We start from the raw sequence: 24,747 nt of genomic DNA, 5'->3' as shown, positions 1-24,747 counted from the left end.
AGCTCTATACATGTTTGTTAAATAAAAATGATGGAAAGTCTAGCCTAAAACTCAAGGCAAACTCAGGCTGACCTCCCAGATTTAGAAAACAAAAACTAACTTAAACCTTGAACCCAGAAGCAGTTTCTAACTTGCATCAGAACACGTGGAGGGCTTGTTAAAGCCGAGGGCTGGGCTCCACCTCCAGAGCATCTGATTCTGTAGATACGGGGGTGGGGGGGGAGCTATCTAACCCGCTCCCTGGATGCGGCAGCTGGTCCAGAGACGCCTCCTTCAGAACTCTGGACCCTGAGAAATCAATCGCTAAGGGGAGAATTTCTGGCATCAGTCAGGGAGAAGTGGGGGCACAGCAGGTCCCTTCACGCTTCCGCAGGTAGCAGGTCTCCCCCAGCTGATATTTAGCGCTCTGCAGCAGCGCAGCGTTAGGGCAGGCGTCAACTCCGCCTGGCCGTGCCTCCGCTCACTGTGAATGTTCCAAGCCTCACCCCAGCGGAGCTGCTTTACCTCATGCTTCCAGCAAGAGGGGCAGCTCCTCCTCTTCGCTGGTGGTGGGATCAACAATCTGGCCACGAGAGATGTGTGCCGTGAGAATAAATCAGACACCAAGAGGCAGATGAAACCAACGTGTTCTTTATTGCAGACTGAAACTAAGGGCTCACTCACACAGTGGGCTTTGATTTGGGGCCGTCTCTGACGCACAAGCTTTCCCAGCAGGCAAGGGCAAACTCTCTGAGCAGAGGAGAAAACAGCTTCCAGAAGCATCCCCTTCAAAGGGCTTGAGGTGAGGACCTGGGGAAGCAGCAGCTTAGCATGCAGAGGTTACCCAGAAAGGCAGGGTTCCAGAGGGCCAGGCAAACCCAGCCCTCCTCTCCTGGTGGCTTTGGGTCAGTCCCTTCACTGGGAGGTGCCACACAGACTCTGGAAAGAGCTAAGAGGCCCAAGGTCTCTGGGGACTGCTTTAGGGAGGGGGATGAGCACAGACTCGGACTCCTGACAGGGCAGGGGGAGAGCTGAGAACCTTCACCCTCCACTCAGGACATCCCGAGGGTCCCCCCAGGCCTCTGCTTTTCAAACAGTAAAGTGCTCGTAGGAATCACCTGGGGATCTTCTGAAATGCAGGTTCTGATTCCGGAGGTCTGGAGTGAGGCCTGGGATTCTGCGTTTCTAACAAGCTCCCGTGGACGCCAGTGCTGCTGGCCCACAGACCATACTTGAGTTGCAAAGCTCTAGCCATACAATGCCTTTGTGCATGTCGGAAAAGTACACCCCTTCTTTGACAAGGAGAAACCCCACTCCAAAACACAGGCTGGGGGGTAGGGGGGACCAGGACAGCCTAGGCTGGACTGTAGGCTCACTCGTCCCCAGCATCCGTGGCTGAACTCGGAAGCCCTAGAAGATCCCGTTTCAGCTTCCTCACGCTGAAAACCCTTTTTTCCAGAGCTTCACCGACCAGGCCTTGGGAGATGAGCAGAGCGAACGTGAACACGGAGCGCTCAGCAATGGGCCAACAATGGCCCAACCTGTCAGCCTCTCGCCAGGAGACAGAAGGCCTGAGCAGGGGCAGGCCTCGGAGCTGGAGAGGGGGAATGGGACGGGGAGCATTCTGATAAAGGGTTAGTGCTCTGAGCGGTGGTCTGAGCTCTGAACAGCCTAACCTTGGGAGTGGAAGACTGGTCCCTGGTCCACAAAAGTAGGATCCGGGTAGCCTGGCTTGCTCCGAGTCCTGGGGCCTCATGTGTCTCCCACAGACCAGGCAAGGTGGGCTCTGAGTCTGCTTGCTCCACCGATGAGAAGGTGGGAGGTAGATACCTGGGGATCAAGGGGTCAGAGGTTCTCCAAACCACAGGTGTTGTCAGGAAGCAAGAGCCCCAGGCTCTCTCCTGGTCGAGGGACCGGTTGCCCCCATTTGCCGGGTGTCATCCCAGTGTTAGCACTGAAAGTCCCACGTCCCAGGAAACCCCTCAGTCCCGGGCAAACAGAGATGGTTGGTCACGCAATTACCTGGCCACACCCTAGACTCCAGGTTGAGGGCCTGGAGATGACTAGGTCATCAGGGCTCTGGGTGGTGGCCTGGGAGCTGGCTGGTCACGAATCTAATGGTCCATAGTGCCTTCTGCCCCGTGTGGACCAGTGACAAGGCAGCCAGACTCCTGCCAGAGGGAGACTGTTGAGGGTGGCACAGGTGCAAATGGCTTTGCTTCTCTCTGGGCCACCTCTCCTGCAGCAGAAGGGCTGATGCCAGGCACCCCCGCTCACGCCCAGGGGAGGGATGGGGCACTCCTGACTTCCCACCCCACCGATTTCTTAGTCATGAGGAAGGACAGAGCCTACTTGATTTGCTCTCCACTTGCCGGTCTTGGGCTCCTATACAAACGTTCTCAACCCTGCTACAGTGTCGGGCCACACTGTCTCCACAGCTTTCCCATGACTCCTGGTTCAGGTTCCTGCCAATCCAGGGACCCACAGGGCTGAGGATGGGGCACTGTGGAAGGCCTCATCCTGGTCGGTTCTCAGGAATCAATAAATAGATGGAGATTGTCTTCTGTCCCTTTTATGGCAGCCGCTGGCTTTCAGCACTAGAAACAAGGCCTCGAACCCACAAGGGCCTGGAAAATGCTCAGCGATGCTCATCCGTGGGCCCAGAAGGTACCAATGATTTGAAGGTAACTTGTTCCCCCAAAAGACTTTAGGGAGCCCAAAGGAGGCAAAAGCCCCTGCCATTGCCCCTTTCCTCAAATTGTAAGGCTCAGAGGATCTGCCCAGGTTTGCACAGAAGCTGTGAGTGCCCAGAGTCTGGGCTCCAGCCCCGTCCTCGCCTCCTCCCTCCGGGCATTCCAGGGCCCACTACTGCTCTACGCTATCTATCCTGGACTGCCACACCCCTCCCGCCACACGCTGTTCAGCCCGCCCGCCCCCAGTCCCCCAAACTTGGCCTCCCATGGGCTCGTGAGACTCCCTCCCCTCAGGGCGCCAGGCCAGGTGGCCTCTGTCCCTTGCTGGGCGGGCATGAGGAGGGAGGCCTAGGGTGGGGAGGCCCGCGCGTCCTCCGGAGACATGAGCATGTCGAACTTGATGAGCGGCGGGGCGATGACGCGCACCTCGGCATTCAGCGGGTTGAAGCGCAGGTTGATGTTGCGCAAGGCGGGCATGGCGGCCAGCTTCTCCACGGGCACGTCTGTCAGGGAGAGAGGGACAGATTAGGGGGCTGGAGCCAAGCGGGCAGAGAAGAAGGAGGATGCATCACCTGATGCACATGGGCTCAGTGCCCAGCACCCGGCCCTGTGTGAGGGGCCATTGGGGCCCACCAGGGCACTACAACCACACGCAGAAAAGCATCCTAAAAAATAGTTACTGTGCTGCGCAACAAGAGAAGCCACCACAAAGAGAAGCCCGCGCACTGCAAAGAAGAGTAGCCCCCGCTCACCACAACTAGAGAAAGCCCACGCGCACCAAGGACGACCCAACGCAGCCAAAAAAAAAAAAAAAGTTAAACACAGATTACCACTTATCCCAGCCGTGCCACTCTTGAGTGGATCTCGCAGAACTGCAAACAGGTATTCAAATACGTGCACACGTGTTTACAGCAGCACTATTCACAATAGCCCATGTCCACCAACAAATGGATAAACAAAAAGTGATATAGCCAAACAATGGGATATTAGTCAGCCTGACACATGCTACAACATAGATGAACCTGGAAAACGTTATGCTGAATGAAAGAAGTCAGACACAAAAGGTCACAGAGTATATGATTCTATTCATATGAAGTGTCCAGAATACGCAAAGCCATAGGGACAGAAAGTAGATTAGTGGCTGCCAGAGGCTGGGGTGAGGGGATTGGAGAGTGACTGCTTAATGGGTGCAGGGTCTCCTTTGGGGTGATGAAAGTATTTTGAAACTAGAGTTGACAGGTGCAGAACATTGTGAATGCACTAAATGCCACTGAATTGTACACTTTTAAATGGTTAGTTTTGTTTCAATTAAAAAAAAAAAAAAAAGGACCAGAACAAGGCAGCAGCTATACTAATACTTGAAAACATTTACGGTTCCTCACACCTAATCTTTAGGATCACTCAGTCTCTGGTTCAAGTCCCAGGTCAGCCACATAACAACTGTGTACCTAAAGCAAATTATTAAACTTCATATCATATATCTGGAAAAGACGAAAACTCTAATTTGAAAAGATACATGCACCATAATGTTCATAGCAGCACTATTTACAATAGCCAAGACATGGAAGCAACCTAAGTGTCCGTCAACAGATGAATGGATAAAGAAGATGTGGTACATATATACAATGGAATATTACTCAGCCATAAAAAAGAATGAAATAATGCCATTTGCAGCAACATGGATGGACCTAGAGATTATCATACTGAGTGAAGTCAGACAGAGAAAGACAAATACCATATGATATCAATTCTAAGTGGAATCTAAAATATGACACAAATGAACTTATTTACAAAACAGAAACAGGCTCACAGACATAGAAAACAAACTCATGGTTACCAAAGGGGAAAGGTGGGGTCGGGGAGGGACAAATTAGGAGCATGGGATTAACAGATACACACCACTATATATAAAACAGATAACAAGGATTTACTGTAAAGCACAGGGAACTATATTCAACCTATATGGGAAAGAATGTAATAACCTACATGGCAAAGAATCTGAAAAATATATATATGTATAGCTGAATCACTTTGCTATATACCTACAACTAACACAATATTGTAAATCAACTATCCTTCAATTAAAAAAATAATAAAATAAACTTCATATCAGGGTAATAATAGTATATACCTCACAGGGTTGTTTAAGGATGAATGAGAGAATATCTGTGCAGTGATTCCTCGGAGATATTGCGGGTTTGGTTCCAGACCACAGCAATAAAGTGAATATCACAACAAAGCGAGTCACATGAATTTTTTTTGGTTTCCCAATGCATGTAAAAGTTATGTTACCCTACAGTGTCGTCTATTAAGTATGCAATAGCATCACGTTTAAAAAAACAACGTACATACCTTAATTTTAAAATACTTTATTGCTAAAAAAATGTTCACCATCATGTGAGCCTTCAGCAAGTCACAGTCCTTTTGCAATAGTAACATCAAAGATCACTGATCACAGATCACGGGAGTTTGCCCTCCCTTAGCACCTTGGGGTGAGTGGCTCTGAGCTCCCTGGGGGCTGGCTCTGTTCGTTAGACCAAGGGTCCAGTGCTGGAGGCAGGGGCAACTCTTAACCTCCTGAGAGCAGAGTCTTTCTTTGTCCTTGAATCCCCAGGGCCAAACACTATACCTGGCACATAGACATGGTGGGCACAAAAACACGTTCTGGGCAGCCGGCAGGGAGTTACTAGGGTGGGTCGTGGTCGGGAGCCGGGTCCCAAGCGCGAGTGGCTATAGTGCGGTGAGTGGGGCTCTTGTTGGACAGGCAGGAACCTGCATGATGGATGAGAGGACAGGAGGCGTGAAGGAGGCAATGGGGAGGGACCCAGAGCCCAAGGCAAACGTGGAGGCTCAGGTAGGGAAAGAAGCAGAGATAAGGCGTTTCTAGAATGCAAGGTTATGACCAGATGCTACTCCTGGGAGGGGAGGAAAAGCAAGATCAACTGCTCTCAGTTCCTGCTCACCTTCTGCTTCCTCTCGAGCTCATCCACATGCTAATGTCACATTACACAGCTGCCAGCAGCCTGCTCCTCTATGCCTCTTACTGGGTGGGGCGGCTGCTGGAGTGGGGGCTGAAGGAAGGGGTTGCCTGTGGCATTTCTTGTCTTTATTCATGGAAAGTGGGCCCCCAATTTCCCTACCAGTTAATGGCTGGGAAGAAAAGGGCTAATGACTTGGAAGCTTCCCCTTCTCCACATTAGCACATTAGCTTTGTAATGGCCAACAGCACAGCCAGCAGCTGGGCAGGCAGGACAGACACACCATCTCCTCTGCCCCTGATTGCCCAGATAAGAAAATCCTCTTGCCTTGGGCTCTTAAGAAGTCAGGTCATTTCACAGGGTATTATACCCCCATGTGGCACAGGAGGAAATCAAAGCCCAGGGAGGTTAACACCTTGTTAAAATGGGCCCAAGGGACTTCCCTGGCAGTCCAGTGGTTAAGACTCCACACTTCCGATGCAGGGGACGCAGGTTCCATCCCTGGTCGGGGAACTAAGATCCCACATCCGCGGGGCACAGCCAATTAAAAAAAAAAAAGGGCCCAAGAAAGGAGGCTGCTTCTAGGAACTGATATTTGAGGCCCTGTGCTAGGTGGTTCTTCATAATGACCCATTCATTTGGCAGATAAGGAAACTGGGCCTCGGATTCTCCATGCTGACAATGATCCTCTAACTCTGCTCCAGCTCCCCTGGATTTTTCAACTAGGCCTGACTTTTGAGCTTCAGTGTTCATCTCTCATTGTCCAATTTTAGCAAGAATTCTGCTAAGCTGGTTTAGCCAGAATCCTCCACCCTCGATACCTACAGGTTCCTCACTGTCCACTATCCCATAGGTGACGTCAGATCACCCTTGCCTGCCTTCAAGCAAGAACTAGGGGTTGCTAAGGACTTTCTCTCTCTGGACTCCGTGACTCCTCCACCCCTCAGCCAGGGAGGCCTGCAGGCTGCAGAGTGGCCGGTGCTCCTGAGATGGGGAGGAGGGTCTCCCTGTGATGCCCCAGCCGAGGTTTGCTGGGTGTGGCACGAAGACCAGCTGCAGCCCAGGCTTGGAGCAAATCCCCGTGACTCCAGGCCTAGAGACAGCAGCGCTGCCTGAGTTCTCAGCCTGTCTTTTCCAAGTACCACTCACTGAGCTGGCCTCTTCAGGGTCTGCAGCGTTCCCCAAACCACTCTGCCCAAGGACAGTGATGGTGGGGATTAAGTGTATCTCTTTCCCCTGATTTAAATGCTAAAGGTGATTGAGCAGCTTAGAGGAAGGAGCAATGGGGCCACCAGACTGTGTCAAAGCTGGCAGAATCAACAAACCGGAGAAGCCAAGCTAGCAAGCAACAAGCCCAAGAGCCCAATCGGGAGTTTCTGAATAAAGCTTAAAAGAACATTTACGCTCAGAACATCCTGACAAGAGCGGGAGATGGCTGGAGGGTAGAGAGGAGGATATGAAATGATCTGCGTTTTGTGGGTGGGGAAACTGAAGCTTGAAGAGGTTACATAAGTTTCCTAGGGCTACAAGATACATTGGCCTCATGGTGGTAATGGAAGCCAGGTCCCTGGACTTTGGCACACCTGGAGAGGAAGAGGAGCCCAGCTCTGCCCTCTCCCCTGGGCCATGCCTTCATCCCCATTCGCCCATGTCCTGTGGATCCTCATATTCCAGCTCAGAGGCCCCCTCCTCTGTCACTCCCTCTGGTCTGCATCCAAAGCCCCATAACCCTTTATACAAGACTCATATCACGCATCACACTCTGGGACTATGTTCACCCTATAAGTGCAGTACCTGGCACAGTGCTCACAGGTGCTCAATAGCTATTTGTTGGATGAATGAGTGAACGAACAAATGAATGAATATTTTACCTCCTGAACTAGATCGTAAGTTCCTTCAGGCTCAGGACCGCCCTGGGCTGGGCGCACAGTGGACCCACCACCAACACCACTTGATTAAGCAACTCTGACCTCAGTACATTCAAGAGTTGGGGCCCTTCCCCTGACCTGACCCATTCTGGGCACTTTGGCCAGTCAGGGCCAGGCCTCTGTGGGCCAAGGCTGTGATCGGTTACTGGCCCTTTAGTGCAATCATCCAATTTAGAAAATGAGAAAATATTGATGAGCAGAAATAAAATCACCCATGTCTCACCACGCAGAACCAATCACTGTTAATGTGAGGTACATGGCCTTACCAACTTTTAAACATGCGTGCGTGTGTGTGTGTGTGTGTGCATACACAACTATGTTTCAAAAATGGCCTCCTAGGGCTTCCCTGGTGGCGCAGTGGTTGAGAGTCTGCCTGCCAATGCAGGGGACACGGGTTCGTGCCCCGGTCCGGGAAGATCCCACAGGCCGCGGAGCGGCTGGGCCCGTGAGCCATGGCTGCTGAGCCTGCGCGTCCGGAGCCTGTGCTCTGCAACGGGAGAGGCCACAGCGGTGAGAGGCCCGTGTACCGCAAAAAAAAAAAAAAAAAAAAAAAAAGGCCTCCTAGATACTATGCCATAACGTGCTTTTCTTGATGACACATTGTGAACATCTTTTCAGGTTACAAGTCTGTGACATTATTATGGCCACGTGGTGTCCATGGAATGGAGGGATCACACTTTGGCTCATGTTTCTACTGTTAGACATTCAGTTTGTTTCCAGCTTTCACTATTACAGACAATGAGAGATGGATCCAACCCTCTTCCCACCACAGACAGCCCTCCCAGACTCCTGCCTATGTCTGTGGAAGCTTAAAATAATCAATAAAAGCAGAATCAGAGTGGGCAGTATTTAGAGAAAATTACTTCTCCAAGGTCAGCTTGACCTCCCTTCACTAATCATTGGCACTACTGACTGGCAAACTTGTTTCATGCCACTGGGACCAGCTAGAGGCAAGATGATAAAAATGATCGCTTCACAGCACGATTCGTCATATGTGTGGTACCCATGGTCTGAAAGGAGGCTGAGAGGAGGAGGGGTCTGGGCCCAGGGAAGTGGTAAGGGGTACTGAGTGAGCTTCCCAGCACAGAGGTAACCCAACAGAGACCAGTGACTTCTGATTCCCGCTTTGGGTGGAGCTGAGTCCCACTACATCTAAGGTCCCATCTGGAATTGGGATGAGAGGCTCCCCAACCTGGTGGCCTAGGGCCCCAGTTCCCTGGCTTCCTTGGCAGCTTAGAAACAAATCATGGCGCCCTGTTGACTGCTCAGGCTGGAGCAACACTGAACAGTTTACACATGGCTGGCTGTCTCACTTCTGATCCAGGTAATCTCCTTCCAGCCAGAATGCCTGATTTTTCAGGATTTTTCAGCTTCTCTGCCTCCAATCCCCAAAGGATCCCAACCAGTGAGCGTGGAGCCTGAGGCCTCCTTACAATGGGACCTGGGGCGCTGGGTAAAGATGCAGAGGCAGCGCCCCAGCCCTAGTGCCTCAGGCCTGTGGGCAGCACATGGGAGGCTGCCTTAGCCTCCCCAGGGGGCTGTGGGCACATTCGTGCTCGAGAATTCAGGCTGGCCTGACATCAGCCTTGACACAGCTTTTGGTGCCTGGTGCCTCAACAACAAAGATCAAGGATGCTGAGCTGAGCTGAGCTGAGCTTCACGCCCCACTTGAAATGCCACAAGACACAAGCAGGCAAACTATGGTAACCTGGAGGGACAGAGAATTGCACCTGTAACAAGGAGGCTCCTGGGCCACACTTACGGCTGGGTCTGTCCCTTCAGAAGCCCGGGGAGGGGAGTGATCGAGCTCCCCCACTGCACAGAGCCCTGGCCCGAGCCCTGGTTGTCGGGGGGGATGTGTGCAGGAAGAAAGCAGCAGCAGCCCTTGCGCTCAGGAGGCACAGAGAACACTGCATGCCCTTGACAGTCCTGCAGGCTGAGTCCCTCAAGGAAGTCTGCTTGGCTTGGGGAGTTGTAAGTCCTCTGGTGAAAGAGAGGCCAGCTGGGGGAGTGGATGGGGCAGAGACCCAGGCCCTGACCTCGGATCTGCCATTTGGAGTCGTGCAACCTCAGGCAGGCCCCTAACCTCTCTGAACCTCACCCTCCCATCTTTAAACGGCCCTCGGCTTCATGGGGCCACAGGGGCTGGCAGAAGGGACCATGTGGCGCTCCCCAAGGAGGTGTAGAGAGTGTGGCGGGCAACCGGCAAGAGGATGGGGAGCACAGAGTGTTTTAGGGAATACGTTAATGAACCTTAAGTGCAGGCTGTGGGGAAAGAAAAACAAAGGGGGAGAAAAGCCCCCACTATGATTTCCTCCTCCTCTGCACCTCAGACTGGCCAGCAAGGTGGGCCCACGGGCTCCCAGTGTGGCCACCTGCCACCACCGCCCCCTCCTGCACACTGCCCTGCCCGGATCTACGTGCAGTCAAAGCCGGGTCAGAACACAGTCCCCTTACTGGCTGCTCTGGAGACAGCCAAGTAACTCGGACTGCCTGGCCCAAGCCTGGCATTTGCCTTCCCCATCAGATTTCCCATTTTGCTCCCCTGTGCCCACCGCCCCTCCCCCCTGAAGTCCCCCCACCCCTCTGCTCTGGTTCTCCAGCTGCTTCAGTTAGATACCCCGGGAGGGGCTCAGGAAAGAATGGCAGTTTTGCCATGGCCTCCCATTAAGTGTCTGCCGGTCCCTCCCTCACAGCTGGAGGTATGTGTGTCTATAACACTCACACGGAAGACTAGAGCAGCCATATCTGCTGTGTGTACAGCAAGAGTCTGGAAGTGAGGGGTGAAGGACGCGTGGGACAGAAAAGTAATCGCCTCCCCTACAGGCTCTTCTGGGTGGGGTGGACATGTGAATAGCTCCTTTGTAAATCTTCTCCGTGCTTGGAACCTAAGGTCGCTGCCACCAACTTTACAACTCTTTCCACTCAGGCTCAAGATCACTGTCAGAGAAATAAGACCTCCGTTATGACTGGAAAAATAAGAAGAAAAGCTCCTAAGATAAGCACCAGACGGGAGTGAATTAGGTAGGGCCTCACCAGGGAAACCAGCTTCTGAGAAACAAAATGAGTGGAAGGTGGCGGTGGAGGGGAAGCGGGTGGAGTGGCCAGGACACCAGCAAGGAAGTGGTGTGCTGGCTAATGTTTAACAATCCACTTCCTGGAGGGAAACATCCCTGATGTGTGGCATTTGCTGATTTTTCGTGGTGTAAACATTCCTCCCATGGCCAATTTCAAGCTACCAAGGTGAGGTCACTGAACTTGAGCAAGCACCTCCAGTAATGGTGAGCCAAGTCAGTAGCCCGCCCAGGCAGGACCACAGGCTCCTGAGCACAAGGTGTCAGAGCTCAGGCCAACTCCTGTCCACCTACACTAGGATTCTTTGGAATAAACCTGAACTTTGGGAACTGGCCCGCTGTTTTGCTGTCGGCATGTTCTCAGTTGCCTCTGGCTCATTGATAAAGTTCCTTCTGAAAAACCCAGGTGAGGGGCTTCCCTGGTGGCGCAGTGGTTGGGAGTCCGCCTGCCGATGCAGGGGACACGGGTTCGTGCCCCAGTCTGGGAGGATCCTACATGCCGCGGAGCGGCTGGGCCCATGACCCACGGCCGCTGAGCCTGCGCGTCCGGAGCCTGTGCTCCGCAACGGGAGAGGCCACAACAGTGAGAGGCCCGCGTACCGCAAAAAAAAAAAAAAAAAAATATCTCTCCTTATGCAAAGCACTGCCCTCAATAGCTGGGGTTCTGGAGCAAGACTGCCTGGGTTGGAACCCTGGTTTTGTGCAGGCAGCATGACCTTGGCCAAGTTACTTAACTTCCCTGAGCCTCAGTCTCCTCACCTGGGGAGAATAATAGTGCCTGCCTCATAAGGCAGCCGTGAGCGTTAAGTAAGAGCACGCTTGAAAATGGTTAGAGAAGATCCAGATATGAAATAAATGGCCACTGAGTATCAGCTAGTGTAACTGACCATGACATGAGCCCCATGGGAACAGGGAGCGGGCTTTGTCCATCTCCATCTCCAGCACAGCGCCTAGCGCACAGCAAGCTGCTCAATCAAAAATGACAACTGTCGAATGAACATTTCCCAAATGCCTAAATCCGTGTTCGTGACCCTGCGAGCCTCTTACTCCCTGAATAGGTCTCTTGCAAGGCTAAGCTTTGAGAGTCAGAGCATCTGGGCTGCTCTCCAGCACTCTGGACAGAGAGAGAGACAGACAGTCCCTTAGACTGGCTTGTCTAAGGGAGCAAGAAAGTACTTTGTTTTAAGCAAATGTCAAAGAACTTTTCTTGCTGTTCACCTGTGTGCTACCAGCACCCTGGAGAACTGGAGGTTCTGTGGGTAATCAAAGTTTTACCACTCAGTTGCTGGCACGGAGAATGCCATTTGGACAGAGACCAAGTGTGTGAAATGTCTTCTGCCCAGAGACCCGGCTTGCTAGTTCCCTTCAGGCAGACACATGTGGGCAGGAGCTGCAACAGGAGCTTCCCTCCCCTCCGTGTCTGGGGACCATGTCTAACTTGCACTAATTGTTGTTGAAGACTGTTTGCTTACTCCTAACCTCTCCCTCAAGCAGCTCCACAGCCAGCAAGCACTCCTACACTGTGTCTAGTGATGGCTTCACGATCGATGCCTGTACTGACTGCTCACTGCCCGTGGGTACAGGGCAGCACTCTGCTGGCGCTGGACGAGGGCATTCTGGGCAGATGGCATGAGTCCACTGTGCCAAGCAGGCAGCTGCCACCTTGAAGGGTGAATCATCTTCCCCTGGGCACTGTGACACTCAGCGCTTGGAGGGCAGGGCAAGGCTCAGACTGTCGCCAGCTGGCTGTGCTCGGGATGGGGGGTGGGAGGGTGGGGGCGTAATTCAAACCCAATGTCCAGGGATCCATCCATGTCCCCCCAGATGGGCTTGGAGCCCAAGATCCAGGGGCAGGAGGAATGTGTCAGGGGTTTGACATTGTCTTCCCAGACCTTCTCTGCTTTGACCTATCTTAGGGGCTAACAGCCTTCTCTGGCAGGCAGGGAGCTACAGGAAGTGTGCTTGCTAATCAGCTCCTTGTAAATACCAGCTAAAAGGCCGCTCACAGGGAGAGCGCCTTTCTCTGCAACTGCAGGGCTCCTGCCAGGGCTGAGAGAGGCCAGTATAAGAAAACTCTGCCCTTGTGACCTGGACAATAGCTTACCGGTGCTACCAGACGTGTGGCACCTGACCTGCTACCCCAGGCGCCATCCACACCCTCCTCTCCCATCACATGAAGACCTGGCAGGCTCTGGAACACCAAAGACACGTGGGCCCAGGTGTGCCAAAGACCTGGGTTCAAATCCTGCCTCTACCAGGCCCTTGTGCAGTCTGCTTAATCTCTCTGAGCCTCTCTCTTAGCCGTCAAGTGGAGGTAACGCGCCCTATCCAGAAGAGAGGCCTGAGCAGATTAAATGAGACATTACAGAGGAGCAGTGTCAAGCAGCCATAGCTGTTAGGCTTTCAAGTGTGTGTGATTTTATCTTTTCAGATCAAATAGAGCATTATTTCCACTTCTGCTTTTCTAGGGTTTCCTCTGTTTAAAAACTATTTCCTGGGCTCCGGTGAAAGAACTCTCCTCCTGTCCCCCCAGAGGCACAGAGGGGGTGTGATGAGGAACAATAGAACCAGGTCCTGCTCACTCCCGCTCCCCGGGAAGCCCTCCCCAGCCCAGCTTCCTTGTGTACCACTCACTCAGCACTTGGTACTCAGTGCCTGTGGCTCATGCCCCCAGCCACAGGAGAGTTCCAAGAGCAAGGAGAGCCTGCAGAACCTCTCACTAAGGGGCCGCTTGGTAGAGCCCCAAAGTGAAATAAAGCCACATATCTCTGCCCCTGTGATGCTGATCAATTTAGTCTGTGAAACAGGGTGGAACAGTGATGTCAATGTCAGGAAAGGGCGATCCTGAGGTCCTAGTGGGCATTTGTGCCCCACGCTAAGGGAGGATATCCTGGAGAATCTCTTCTATTGATGGAGACCAGAGTGAAGCTGCGGCTCCCTGGAGGGATCTGCCCCTCCCCCGCCTGCCCAGAGAAGGAAAAAGTTGCTGTGATACAGGGCCTGGGCTCCCAGTGATACACTGGGCTGTGGCAGGGGTGCAGGTGCCCCCTTGGGCCAGGTGTGCTCCCTCTAAGTCTCCACAGTGCCCCCAAATCATCCTTGTAGCCCAGGGGACAAGGGTCCTGTACTTTGTGGAAACCTTGGGTACCCTGAGGAATTTGTGAGGCTTAAGGAGCAGTTTTGCTTGGGAGGACGGTGCGGCCATTAGCACAGTCAGCTGCCCGGAGGTGGCACCTGGTGCTTTAGGAAAAGGCCCTGTGCTTCTCAGGCCCTGCTATGCATAGAAAGCACTTGGGGGTCTTGCTCAGGTACACATTCTGATTTTCAGGAGGTTGGAGGTGGAGCCTGAGGTTCTGAATTTCTAATAGGTTCCCAGGTGATGCCCACACTATTGCTGGTCTGTGGATGACACTTTGAGAAGCCAGAGCCTCGACAGGGGTTCTCAAACTTCAGCATGCATCCGCATCACCTGAGGGGGAACTTATTAAAACAAACTGCTAGGGAATTCCCTGGTGGCCCAGGGGTTAGGACTCGGCGCTTTCACTGCCGTGGCCCGGGTTCAGTCCCTCCCTGGTCTGGAACTGAGATCCCATAAGCCAAGTGGCACGGCCAAAAAAAAAAAAAAGATGCACAAATTGCTGTCTGTCCCCACTCCCCCAGTTTCTGATTGAGGAGGTCTGGGGAGGAGCCTAAGAATATGTATTTCTAACAAGTTCTCAGATGATGATGCTCGTCCTGGGACCCCCCCACTCTGAGAACTATTGGCCTTGACAGTAAGAAGTGAAACTGTGTGAACACAGAATTAAGTAAATGCAGCCCAAAGCATCCCTACGTGATACAGGTACAGATGTCCCCCGCTATTTGAAAGTAGAGCATTCCTAGAAAAGCTTTCGTAAGCAGAAATGGCATAAAGTGAAGAAGCAACTACCTTAGGACACATCTTATTAACGGACACACAAAATAAACTGAGATAAAGCACATGGCGGCTTGATGCTGAGATGTGGTTCTGGGGAAGGAGCTTGGCAGGGCCACCCTCTCTGCTCGGGGCACAAACTTCCTCTGTTAACACTTGCTACAAAATAAACGCTGAATGCGATTTGCGCTTTTCCTAGTTTTTCATAAAAGTGTAAATCCTCTTCTGATTTCCTTGATTAACGAAAGCAGGTACCAGTGCAGGTCTTTCGTAAAAGTGAAGTGGTGTAAAGCAAACTTTCGAAAAGCAGGGGATATCTGTACTTTTCCTTTTAAAAGTGCTATTGCTCTATTTGTTAAATTCTTAACAAGCTTTTGTTTCCCTATTATCTCTCGCTCTTTCTGGAACAATGGTTGCATGGGGTAAAAAACCCAGCGAATCGAGGGTGACGGAAAGTTAAATTCTAGCTTAACCAAAATAGTCTCCTGCTTAAGCAAAATGAAGTCTCCGAAATATCAGTACTTGGTCTCCCCTGCACCCCACATGTTCCAGGAACGTGTTGAATTGCTCTGCAGCATCGAGTAATTATAAGTTCTTAGGAGTGAACGCTGCTCCCACACCCACCTTCAAGGCCTGTGTGATGGCTGCTGGGGTGAAGATCTGACTCCCTGGTTTTAACAGGATGGGTGACCCATCTTCTGCCCACGTCACCACTCAGAGACTAAATGCTTCTACATCCTCCAAAGCCTTTCCAGGGCTCTCTGGGGAACCCCACCTCACAAGGACACGTGGACAGCCACCCTCTGCCTGGGAGCCTCCCCCTGGCACCTCAGCACTTCTGACCATGTCTTATCTTGTAGTTTACTCTCCGCTCCCACTCAGACTTTCTCTACAGCCTGTAAGCAGCTTAAGGTTAGGACCTGCATCTCATTCATCTCTGTCGCCCCTGTTTCTGCAGAGACTCTCTCTCCCCATGCAGTCTTGTTTATACACACTCAGAAGCTTCCATATACCAGAGGCTCCTTCTGGTTTGGAAAATATAAGGACCATCCCATATCCCAGAAACTTGTAAGTCACTGTTGTCAGAATAAATACTCTAAGCTACAAACCCTTTTCTCCCTCGCGGAAGTGCCTGGCAGGCTTGTCTCCAAGGACCCAGGAAGCCTCCCATCTGGATGGGGGCACTTGCTATGTGCGTGTGCCAGGGCCCAGCTTGGGGGGGTGGAGGAGAGGCCTGTGACCTGCACCACTTCCTGTTCATCTGTACCAGGCCCAGACCTACAGACTCAGGGGGTTAGGACAAAGGCAGAGAAAATGGTAAGACAAGAGGCAGGACTTCTGGACTGAGAGCTTGGCCGTGCAGGGTGGCTGAGGTGGGATGGGGTGGAGATAAAGAGTCAGATGGCATTGAACCTGTCATCTACCTGGCTCCACACCCGGGTGAGAGGAGAGCTCATCCCCTTAGCCGAGGCATCACTGCCCATCCTCACGACACCCTCACCATCCAGTCACCCTGAGGATGCAGTGGTGGCGACCACGATGGACAGAGACGCGGGTGGAGATGAGAGGAGGGAAGAGTGTAGCGTAGTTGAGGGGTGAGAGCTGAAGGACAGGGAGCTGGCTGGCTGAGCACAGACCCCAAATCTCTGAGGGACAACTCATGGAAGCGGCTTTCAATACTTTTTCATCATGACTCACTGTAAGAAATTCATTTCAGGAATTCCCTGGCGGTCCAGTGGTTAGGACTCCGCGCTTTCACTGCCGAGGGTGTGGGTTTGATCCCTGATCAGGGAACTAAGATCCCACAAGCTGCGTGGCGAGGCCAAAAGAAAAAAGAAAAAAAAATACATTTTACAGCATGACCCAGTACCTATATCTGTGCGGGTACATAGCAAAACTAAAATAAAAAGTCACAAAGCAGTATGTACCATGCTACAGGTGATGCTGGTTTCACAACTTATTAGTGGGTCATAGCTGGTAACTCGAAACAATCTGCCCTATTATGTGTCAGTCATTTCGGAGGGCCTTGGAGCCTTTGGAATTCCTGCTCTGTACTGTGCTCCCAACCAACTGCGCGTCCGCTGTATGCGGACACCACGCTCATGCTGGGTGGGGGTAGGGAGCAGGGTGGCTCCAGAGATGAGAGCACAGGGAGGCCACATCACACACGTGGACTGGAGGACTGTCCGTACAAGGCGGCAGCAACGAGGGCGCCACATGCTAACCCAGATCCTCGACCTGAGGGTATTCAGCTACTGGTGAGCACCAAGGACGGGCACCCTCCCCGCCCTGCCCGCCGGCGGTTGGACCAGAAAACAGAGGGCAGTGTCCCTGCCTCTCTCCCAGCCTGCATACCCTGATGAGGTCCTGTGCCTCCTCCCATCCATGGACTGGAGCCCTCTCTCCTCTCCCTGCATCGTGGTCCAGAGCGTGGAGGAAGACTGGGCAGGGTCACTGCTCAGAAACAAGACGCTGCTGCCGCCCTCGGCAACTTCCAGGCCTTCCTGAGGCCTTGCTGGAGGCATCTTTTGAGGAGGTCCCTTCAGAGGCTCTTTCGGACGCACCTGGGGGCTTGCTTCAGAGCTGCTTGTTCTCTACTTACTGAACTAAAGCTTTAAGGCAACTCATGCATCTGCAATTTATTTCTTTAAAAACGATTTTAAAAAAAATTTTCCAATCCTCTCTGAGGGCTCTAAAGGGGAAAAACAAGCCATTCTTAAGGCATCCTAAGCTCCAACTACAATTATCCCAATGAGCTCCTGCAGGAGATCGGCTACAACTGGTGAAGAGTGCAAAGCTATTTCCATAACGTAGGACTTTTCAGCCCTCACCTTCTTCACTGTGATTACGGCTCTCTTCCCTCCAACTGGGCTGCGAAGGCTGTGGCCTGGCCTTCCACTGGTTTGGGAGCTAGAAAGCCATCCAAGTAGTTAACTAGGATGGATTGGAGACAAGTAGAAAATAAAACTGAGGACCCTCCTGCAAGGGAACCATAGCTGCCGCCGTGTGCCCCTCTTTCCACCTGGTTGGGGGAGAACACCCAGGCATCCCACAATGGAGCAGGCCCTGGGATCAGCCAAGCACCTCGCGGAGCTGCTGGACACTTGGGGAAAACTAGAAGGCAGGGGCAGTCCCCGACATCTCCATGTCTCCCAGGCCTGGCCCAGGCTGGGCAGCAGGGGGCTCTGTCACAGACTGAACTGACTGGGACACACAGCCCAGTGGCTGATGTCTCTTTTACCTGGCCAGGTGTGCAACAGACACTTGACCATGAAGGCCGGGGGAATGTCTTAGTGCCTCAGTCTCTACATCTATCAAATGGGATGATCACCCTGTTGCCTCGGGCATGCACACGAGCACTCTTGGTAAGCTGTAAGATGCTTCCATGTGTAGAGTTATTACTGTCACTCTGCAGAAAGTTAGAGATACGTGTACAAAAGAAGAAGTCAAAACAGCCGATCTTTGCTCTGGGAGCTGTTGCTGCTAAGGAATGTCGTCAGCCTTGTGGGAGGGGAAAGATTAGGGAATCTGTGCCACCCTGTACTTCCCACTTTTTCTTGTATTGCAGCCAGCATAGACCACTCACCCAGTTCTCCGGCTGGGGGCGTGGGGAAGCCACCTTCCGGGGTGGGGGGCTGGGGAGAAACTCCATTTGAAAGCTGAGAAGAGCTGAAGCTCAGAGAGGGGATGTGAGTCTTTCAAAGCTGCAGTTTGGAAGTGGGGAAGCCAATGGCCAATACTTGTCCTGACCTGCCTGCCTGCAGCTACCCACCCAGCTCTGGTCTTGGTATCAGCCTGAAGTAGCCCCTGCTTGGTTACTGCGCCATTTAGATAAGCAGGAGAAGGAGGTGGAGGCATCAGGAATGGCCTCAAAGAACAAGAGGCGGAGGAGGAAGGGCCCAGCAAGGAGAGCCTGGCTGAGAAGGAAGAGCTCAGGGCGAGACCCCGGGTGGTCAGGACAGCACAGGAGGAAGAACTGTGCAGTGAAAAGGCACTTCTGGGCATGCTCCCCGCTTAAAGACAGAACAAGGGCCCAAGGGACCAGGGGGGCTAACGCACGGGCCAGCCACTCAGTGATCCTGGTCTTGGGAGGCAAGACTGACCCAGAGCCCACCCCCAGGGCCTTCCCAGAGGCCAGGCAAGGGAACCCCACTCCAGGCACAGGGCTGAGTTTTAGAATCATGTATTCTTATCCTGGCACTTCTGTGGTCTCACTGTGCCACCCGATGCTCTCTCACAACCTCTCTGAGCCTCAGTTTACTCAACTCTAAAAGGATGAACCCAGAAGTTCAGAGCTTAGCTGGTCCCACCTCCCACTCAGCCAGGGCTAGGGCCCTGCAGGCAGCATCGCTGACAGAAGGGACGCTCGCTGGCGCACAAGGCAGGCTGCTCTTTATTGAGCAGCTCCAAACCACCAGAGACCTCTTCCTTTTAATCAAACGGCATAATGGCTGTGAAAGTGCTTACGCAAATAAAAGCATAACTGAAGGGGGTTATTATTAACCATCAATGTTAGAGGCAACGTGAGAGAGGACGAAATGGGGCTGGAGCTAGGCTTCCAGAGCCCACCAAGGCAGCCGCAGGAGGGGCCGAGGAGGAGCGCAAAAGGACCCTGTGAGTGCCGGGCTCTCTCGGGGGGAGGTTAGACAGCAGCTGGGGAGGTGCTCTGGTCCTGATGAGACCGGCAGGTATGTAACTGCTACAAAAGGAAGAGAGGGACCCCTTCTCCACCTCAGAGGAACCCAGCTCGCTGGGATCTGCTGTCTGCAGGAGGCACATCTCCAGCCCAGACGGGAAGACCCTCTGGTTCCCTGGGGGGAGCATATCTGTACTGGAAGGCACAGAGACACTGTTCTGAACACCTCTGCCTAGTGGCTCCTGCTTAATAATGGCAAAGAGCTCACTGTGACGCCAGCGAGGGAGAGCCGGGGACTCTGCCAGTAGTCAATGCATAGAGGGTCGCAGAGGCACCTGAGGCTGGCAGATGGAGACGCAAGAGGGAGCGCCTGTGGCCCAAGGTGGCCCAGCCAGTTCAGGGCTCGCTGTGGGGAAAGCCAAGACCTTCTACCTGCCAGGTGAAAGCAAGTGTCTGACCTGGCCCCTGGCAGGTGGCAGGGCCTCGTAATGGTTACCTTCCTAGGCTCAGTGCCCTGTACTCGGGAATCTCAGACCAGAAAGCCCAAGCTTGCACTCTTGTCTATGAAACTCTGAGTCCAGAGGCCCATGCCTTGTGCCCTGTGAGGCCCTGTGAACCGCACTCAGGAAAGGGAGCTCAGGGGAGGCTCTGCACACAGAGGGAGGTGAGGGGCCTGGTGGGCTGGGTCCACTCACCCACGATCTCGTTCTCCTCCAGATTGATGGTCTCCAGCGCAGGCAGGGTGGTGAGCTGCTCAGGGAAGTCGTGGAACTGGTTCCGGGACAGGTCGATGGCCTTGAGGTGCTGTAGGGTGCTGACCTCGTTGGGGAGGTCGTGCAGGAAGTTCCCTTCCAGGTGGAGCTCTGCCAGGTGGGGAGGAAGAGTATGGAGGTGGGGGAAGGGGAGCAACCCAGAGACCACAGTGACTGCTGGCCTCCTGGGCCAGGAAGGCGGCAAGGAAGGAAGCCCCCCAAGGGACGAACTCCATATTAATGCAAAAGGAGGGGTAACCACTACCACTGCCACCCATCATTCCAGCTGGGCTCCTGGCTGTTGGCTTTGGAATGGAAGGCTCTGCCCAGCAGAGGTCTCTCACCCCTGCTCCGGGTGGCACATCTGGGGTCATTCCTAAGGCTGGTTTAGGGACCATCATATCTTTGAACTGAGGCATCCAGAATGACCAGAGAGGCTTTCCTTACTGCAGCTCAATCAGGCTTGCCCCTCGATTTTGTTCCCCGCCAACGCATCCTAGGACAGAAGCGGTCCCTCTGACCTGGACCACTCCGGCAGCCTCCTCCCTGGCTTCCTGCCTCCAGTCCCTCTCCAATCAACGCTGCACAGTGGGACCTTTTTAACCTCATGAGCGCAGCCCTGAGCCCACAAACCTTCAGTGGCTCCCCAAGGCCTCCTCCCTAGGCAATCAAGGCCCTTTGTGATCAGGCCCCTGCAGCTCTCTGCTACTGCAGGTCCAGCACTCACACCTGGGTCTATGCCCTGGCTGCCCTGGAACGTCCTCTGGGATGATCTCGAGCAAAGAGACACATCACAGGAGAAGTCATACAACATCATCTTGCTGGACTCCTGCATGGTTCTGCATCCCATAAAGAAGTAGTAACGAGAGCTCTCTTTTTCTTTTCGGGGGGGCCTACTCTGAGTCCCACACACTGCCAGGAGCTGATGCTAAGTGTCTCATCTGATCCTCAGAACAGCTCTGCAAGATTTATCTTATTCTGCTCCATTTGACAGAACCAGAAATGGTGGCTCAGAGAGGTTAAGCAATTTGCCCAAGATCACACCACCAGGTGGCAGGGAAGCCAGGATTGGGATGACCTGGATGACTCAATGCTGGTCACAAAACATGGGACAAAGGGGATGGTGACAGAGGCAACAGGAGAGGCAGGTGTGAATATTTAACGAGTGATGCAATGTCCCAGGCAATGTATTAGTCATTCATGAAATCTCATATAATCCTCCCCAAAAATTTCTCTCCCAATTTACAGATGAGAGCACTGAGGCTCACAGAGGTCAAGTAACCTGCCCCAGGGCACACGCACCTAGCAGTTCCCCATGTTCCCTGAGATTCACAGATAAGGGAGGGAAGTGGGGAATGGAATGACAGTCCCATTTCCTCAGGAAAGTGGGGTTGGGGAGGGGTCCATTCAGACACCAACATCAGGGCAGGGCTGGCTGGAACCTTCAGGAAGCAGTCTCTGGGGGAGGCTGAAAACACTTCCATGTGAAGCCCAGTCTGCACATCCTGCTGGGAAGATGTGCCTGGAATCAGCCGGGGGGCATCTCCACAGTTGGGAAACCGAAAAGCTTTTCATCTAACTGCTATCATTTTTTTTTTAATTTAACATCTTTGTTGGAGTATAATTGCTTTACAATGGTGTGTTAGTTTCTGCTTTATAACAAAGTGAATCAGTTATACATATACATATGTTTCCATATCTCTTCCCTCTTGCGTCTCCCTCCCTCCCACCCTCCCTATCCCACCCCTCTAGGTGGTCACAAAGCTCCGAGCTGATCTCCCTGTGCTATGCGGCTGCTTCCCACTAGCTATTATTATTATTATTATTTTTTGCGGTATGTGGGCCTCTCACTGTTGTGGCCTCTCCCGTTGCGGAGCACAGGCTCCGGACGCACAGGCTCAGCGGCCATGTTTCACGGGCCCAGCCGCTCCACGGCATGTGGGATCTTCCCGGACCGGGGCACGAACCCGTGTCCCCTGCATCGGCAGGCGGACTCTCAACCACTGCGCCACCAGGGATGCCCCCCCACTAGCTATTATTTCACGTTTGGTAGTGTATATATGTCCATGCCACTCTCTCACTTTGTCACAGCTTACCCTTCCCCCTCCCCATATCCTCAAGTCCATTCTCTAGTAGGTCTGTGTCTTTATTCCCGTCTTACCCCTACGTTCTTCAAGACCTTTTTTTCCCCTTAGATTCCATATATGTGTTAGCATACGGTATTTGTTTTTCTCTTTCTGACTTACTTCACTCTGTATGACAGACTCTAGGTCCATCCACCTCATTACAAACAGCTCAATTTCATTCCTTTTTATGGATGAGTAATATTCCATTGTATATATGTGCCACATCTTCTTGATCCATTCATCCGATGATGGGCACTTAGGTTGCTTCCATCTCCTGGCTATTGTAAATAGAGCTGCAATCAACATTTTGGTACATGACTCTTTTTGAATTATGGTTTTCTCAGGGTATATGCCCAGTAGTGGGATTGCTGGGTCATATGGTAGTTCTATTTGTAGTTTTTTAAGGAACCTCCGTACTGTTCTCCATAGTGGCTGTATCAATTTACATTCCCACCAGCAGTGCAAGAGGGCTCCCTTTTCTCCACACCCTCTCCAGCATTTATTGTTTCTAGATTTTTTGATGATAGCCATTCTGACCGGTGTGAGGTGATACCTCATTGTAGTTTTGATTTGCATTTCTCTAATGATTAATGATGTTGAGCATCCTTTCATGTGTTTGTTGGCAATCTGTATATCTTCTTTGGAGAAATGTCTATTTAGGTCTTCTGCCCATTTTTGGATTGGGTTGTTTGTTTGTTTGCTATTGAGCTGCATGAGCTGCTTGTAAATTTTGGAGATTAATCCTTTGTCAGTTGCTTCATTTGCAAATATTTTCTCCCATTCTGAGGGTTGTCTTTTAATGAAAGTTCAGTGTGGCCTCCCAGGTCTCTTTCCCTGCTGTTCAATAGCTTTCCTATACGTCTCTGTCTTGCTGCATCCATGACTCAAAGGCTCTGCAAATCTCCTGCCCTTGTGTGCGGCTACAATGAACATTATCCCGAGGCTTTTGTATGATCACATCCACTCCTCTCAGGGCTGAGGGAGAAGCAGGAGGGCAGGGACCCTTTCTGCCCAGGCTCCCTGATGGACCCATGGGAGGCTTACTCTTCCAAGCTTTACAAACCAGCGTCAACTCACTACCTTCTGACACCCCAGGTGTCAGAAAGCCAAGACTGCTCCCTCGCCCAGTGAGGTTAATTAAAAGTCCAAGCCAAACAAGGCATTCCTCCTCCAGAAGTATTTGCTCAAGAACGACTCTGAACAGCAGACTCTTCTTCTGGAGCTCTTTTGCCCCTCATGGCTTTCCAGCTTGATTCCATCTGGTTGGACCCCATTCTGGAAAAGGGCAACTTTCACTCCTATCAAATTACAGACTATTTGCTCACTAGGTGGTCCATCCCAAAAGTATAACGGATCCTCCTGACAAGCTCTGTCTGGATTCCTCAGGTCAGTGTTCTCGGGAGGAGCAGGCAGGGTCTGGACACGACTACACGGGGGACCTGCTACAGAATGACAGAGAAAGCGAACCGTCTTGAGCACTCACCACACGCTAGTGCCCTCTTTTCAGTGTTTACCATGTTTTACCTCAAATTAATCCTTATGATGACCCACTGAAGTTGCATAGAATGGATCCCGTTTTACAGATCAGGACATTAGAAATGGCAGAGCCAGCTTCTGAACTCAGGCCAGTGTGGCTCCCGGGTCCGTAATTTTATCCACGCCACTTACTGATTCTCCACACCCTGACACACACAAGGCTGCTCAGCTAGCTACCATGGACAATGTTTGCAGCTGGTTTGTCTTGGAGAAGCTTCAGAAAGATGCGCTGCTTAAAATTAGGTGCTCTTGCTGAAATCTGTTATCACCAAGGGAGATTTTTGTTTTCACTGATTTAATATTTTCCCCACTCTGTGCATAGCCCTCCTGGGTCTTGTTTGTGCTTAGTTATCTTCTTGAGAAAATTCAGGTCCAGTCCTCCAACACCACTGAAGGCAGCAGGTCGCCTAGCCCTCAGGCGCGTGAAGAGTGCCAATAACCATAACAGAAACCCAACGCTATCCCAACTGTAAATACAAGATTTTGTTTTTTGAAGCCACTGAGATTTGAAATTATTTGTTCCTAATGTAAAACTGGTCTATCCTGACTGATGCAGTTTGTTTCACTTTAAATGCATTTTCTACTTATAAAAGCAATGTATGCTCACTGTAAAAACAGAGACATCACAAAAATATGGAACAAAGGAAAATGAAAATCCTGTGTGTTCCCCACCCAGAACCATTGTTGTTTGGTATTCAGTCTTCTATATTTTTCTATGTACATGCTTATGGATGGATGGATGGATGAATGGATGGATATTGTTTTTAAAAAACAAATGGAGGGCTTCCCTGGTGGCGCAGTGGTTGAGAGTCCGCCTGCCGATGCAAGGGACACGGGTTCGTGCTCCGGTCTGGGAAGATCCCACATGCCGCGGAGCGGCTGGGCCCGTGAGCCATGGCCACTGAGCCTGCGCATCCGGAGCCTGTGCTCCGCAATGGGAGAGACCACAACAGTGAGAGGCCTGCGTACCGCAAAACAAACAAACAAACAAAAACAAATGGAATCATAGACTATATACTCTTTTGAGAACTGTTTTTTTTACTCAGTAAAGCTGAGGCAGCTTTCCAAGTCATTGCTTTGTGTATCCTTCTCTGGAGATCACTACTCTCAAGACTGAGACTTGTGGATACAA

The 24,747-nt window shown here is 52.0% G+C and overlaps 1 protein-coding gene across 3 annotated transcripts in view; it reads right to left on the bottom strand.

Moving 5' to 3' along the window:
* Positions 1-614: 614 nt before the first annotated feature.
* The window catches only part of LRRC20 (leucine rich repeat containing 20), a 65,629-nt gene continuing 41,496 nt past the window's right edge, over positions 615-24,747 (bottom strand). For all 3 annotated transcript variants that reach the window (XM_081225340.1, XM_081225338.1, XM_081225339.1), the window contains 2 exons: positions 19,897-20,064; positions 615-3,175 (listed from right to left, as the gene is read on the bottom strand). In XM_081225340.1, the coding sequence (XP_081081466.1) occupies positions 3,021-3,175; positions 19,897-20,064 (323 nt within the window). In that variant the 3' untranslated portion in view covers positions 615-3,020. The remainder of the gene's footprint in view (positions 3,176-19,896; positions 20,065-24,747) is intronic.

The sequence above is a fragment of the Mesoplodon bidens genome, assembly GCF_964165515.1.
Source record: "Mesoplodon bidens genome assembly, chromosome: 1".
Taxonomy (NCBI): Eukaryota; Metazoa; Chordata; class Mammalia; order Artiodactyla; family Ziphiidae; genus Mesoplodon; species Mesoplodon bidens.
Note: the sequence above shows the minus strand (reverse complement) of the source record. Positions and strands in the feature narration are given on the sequence as shown.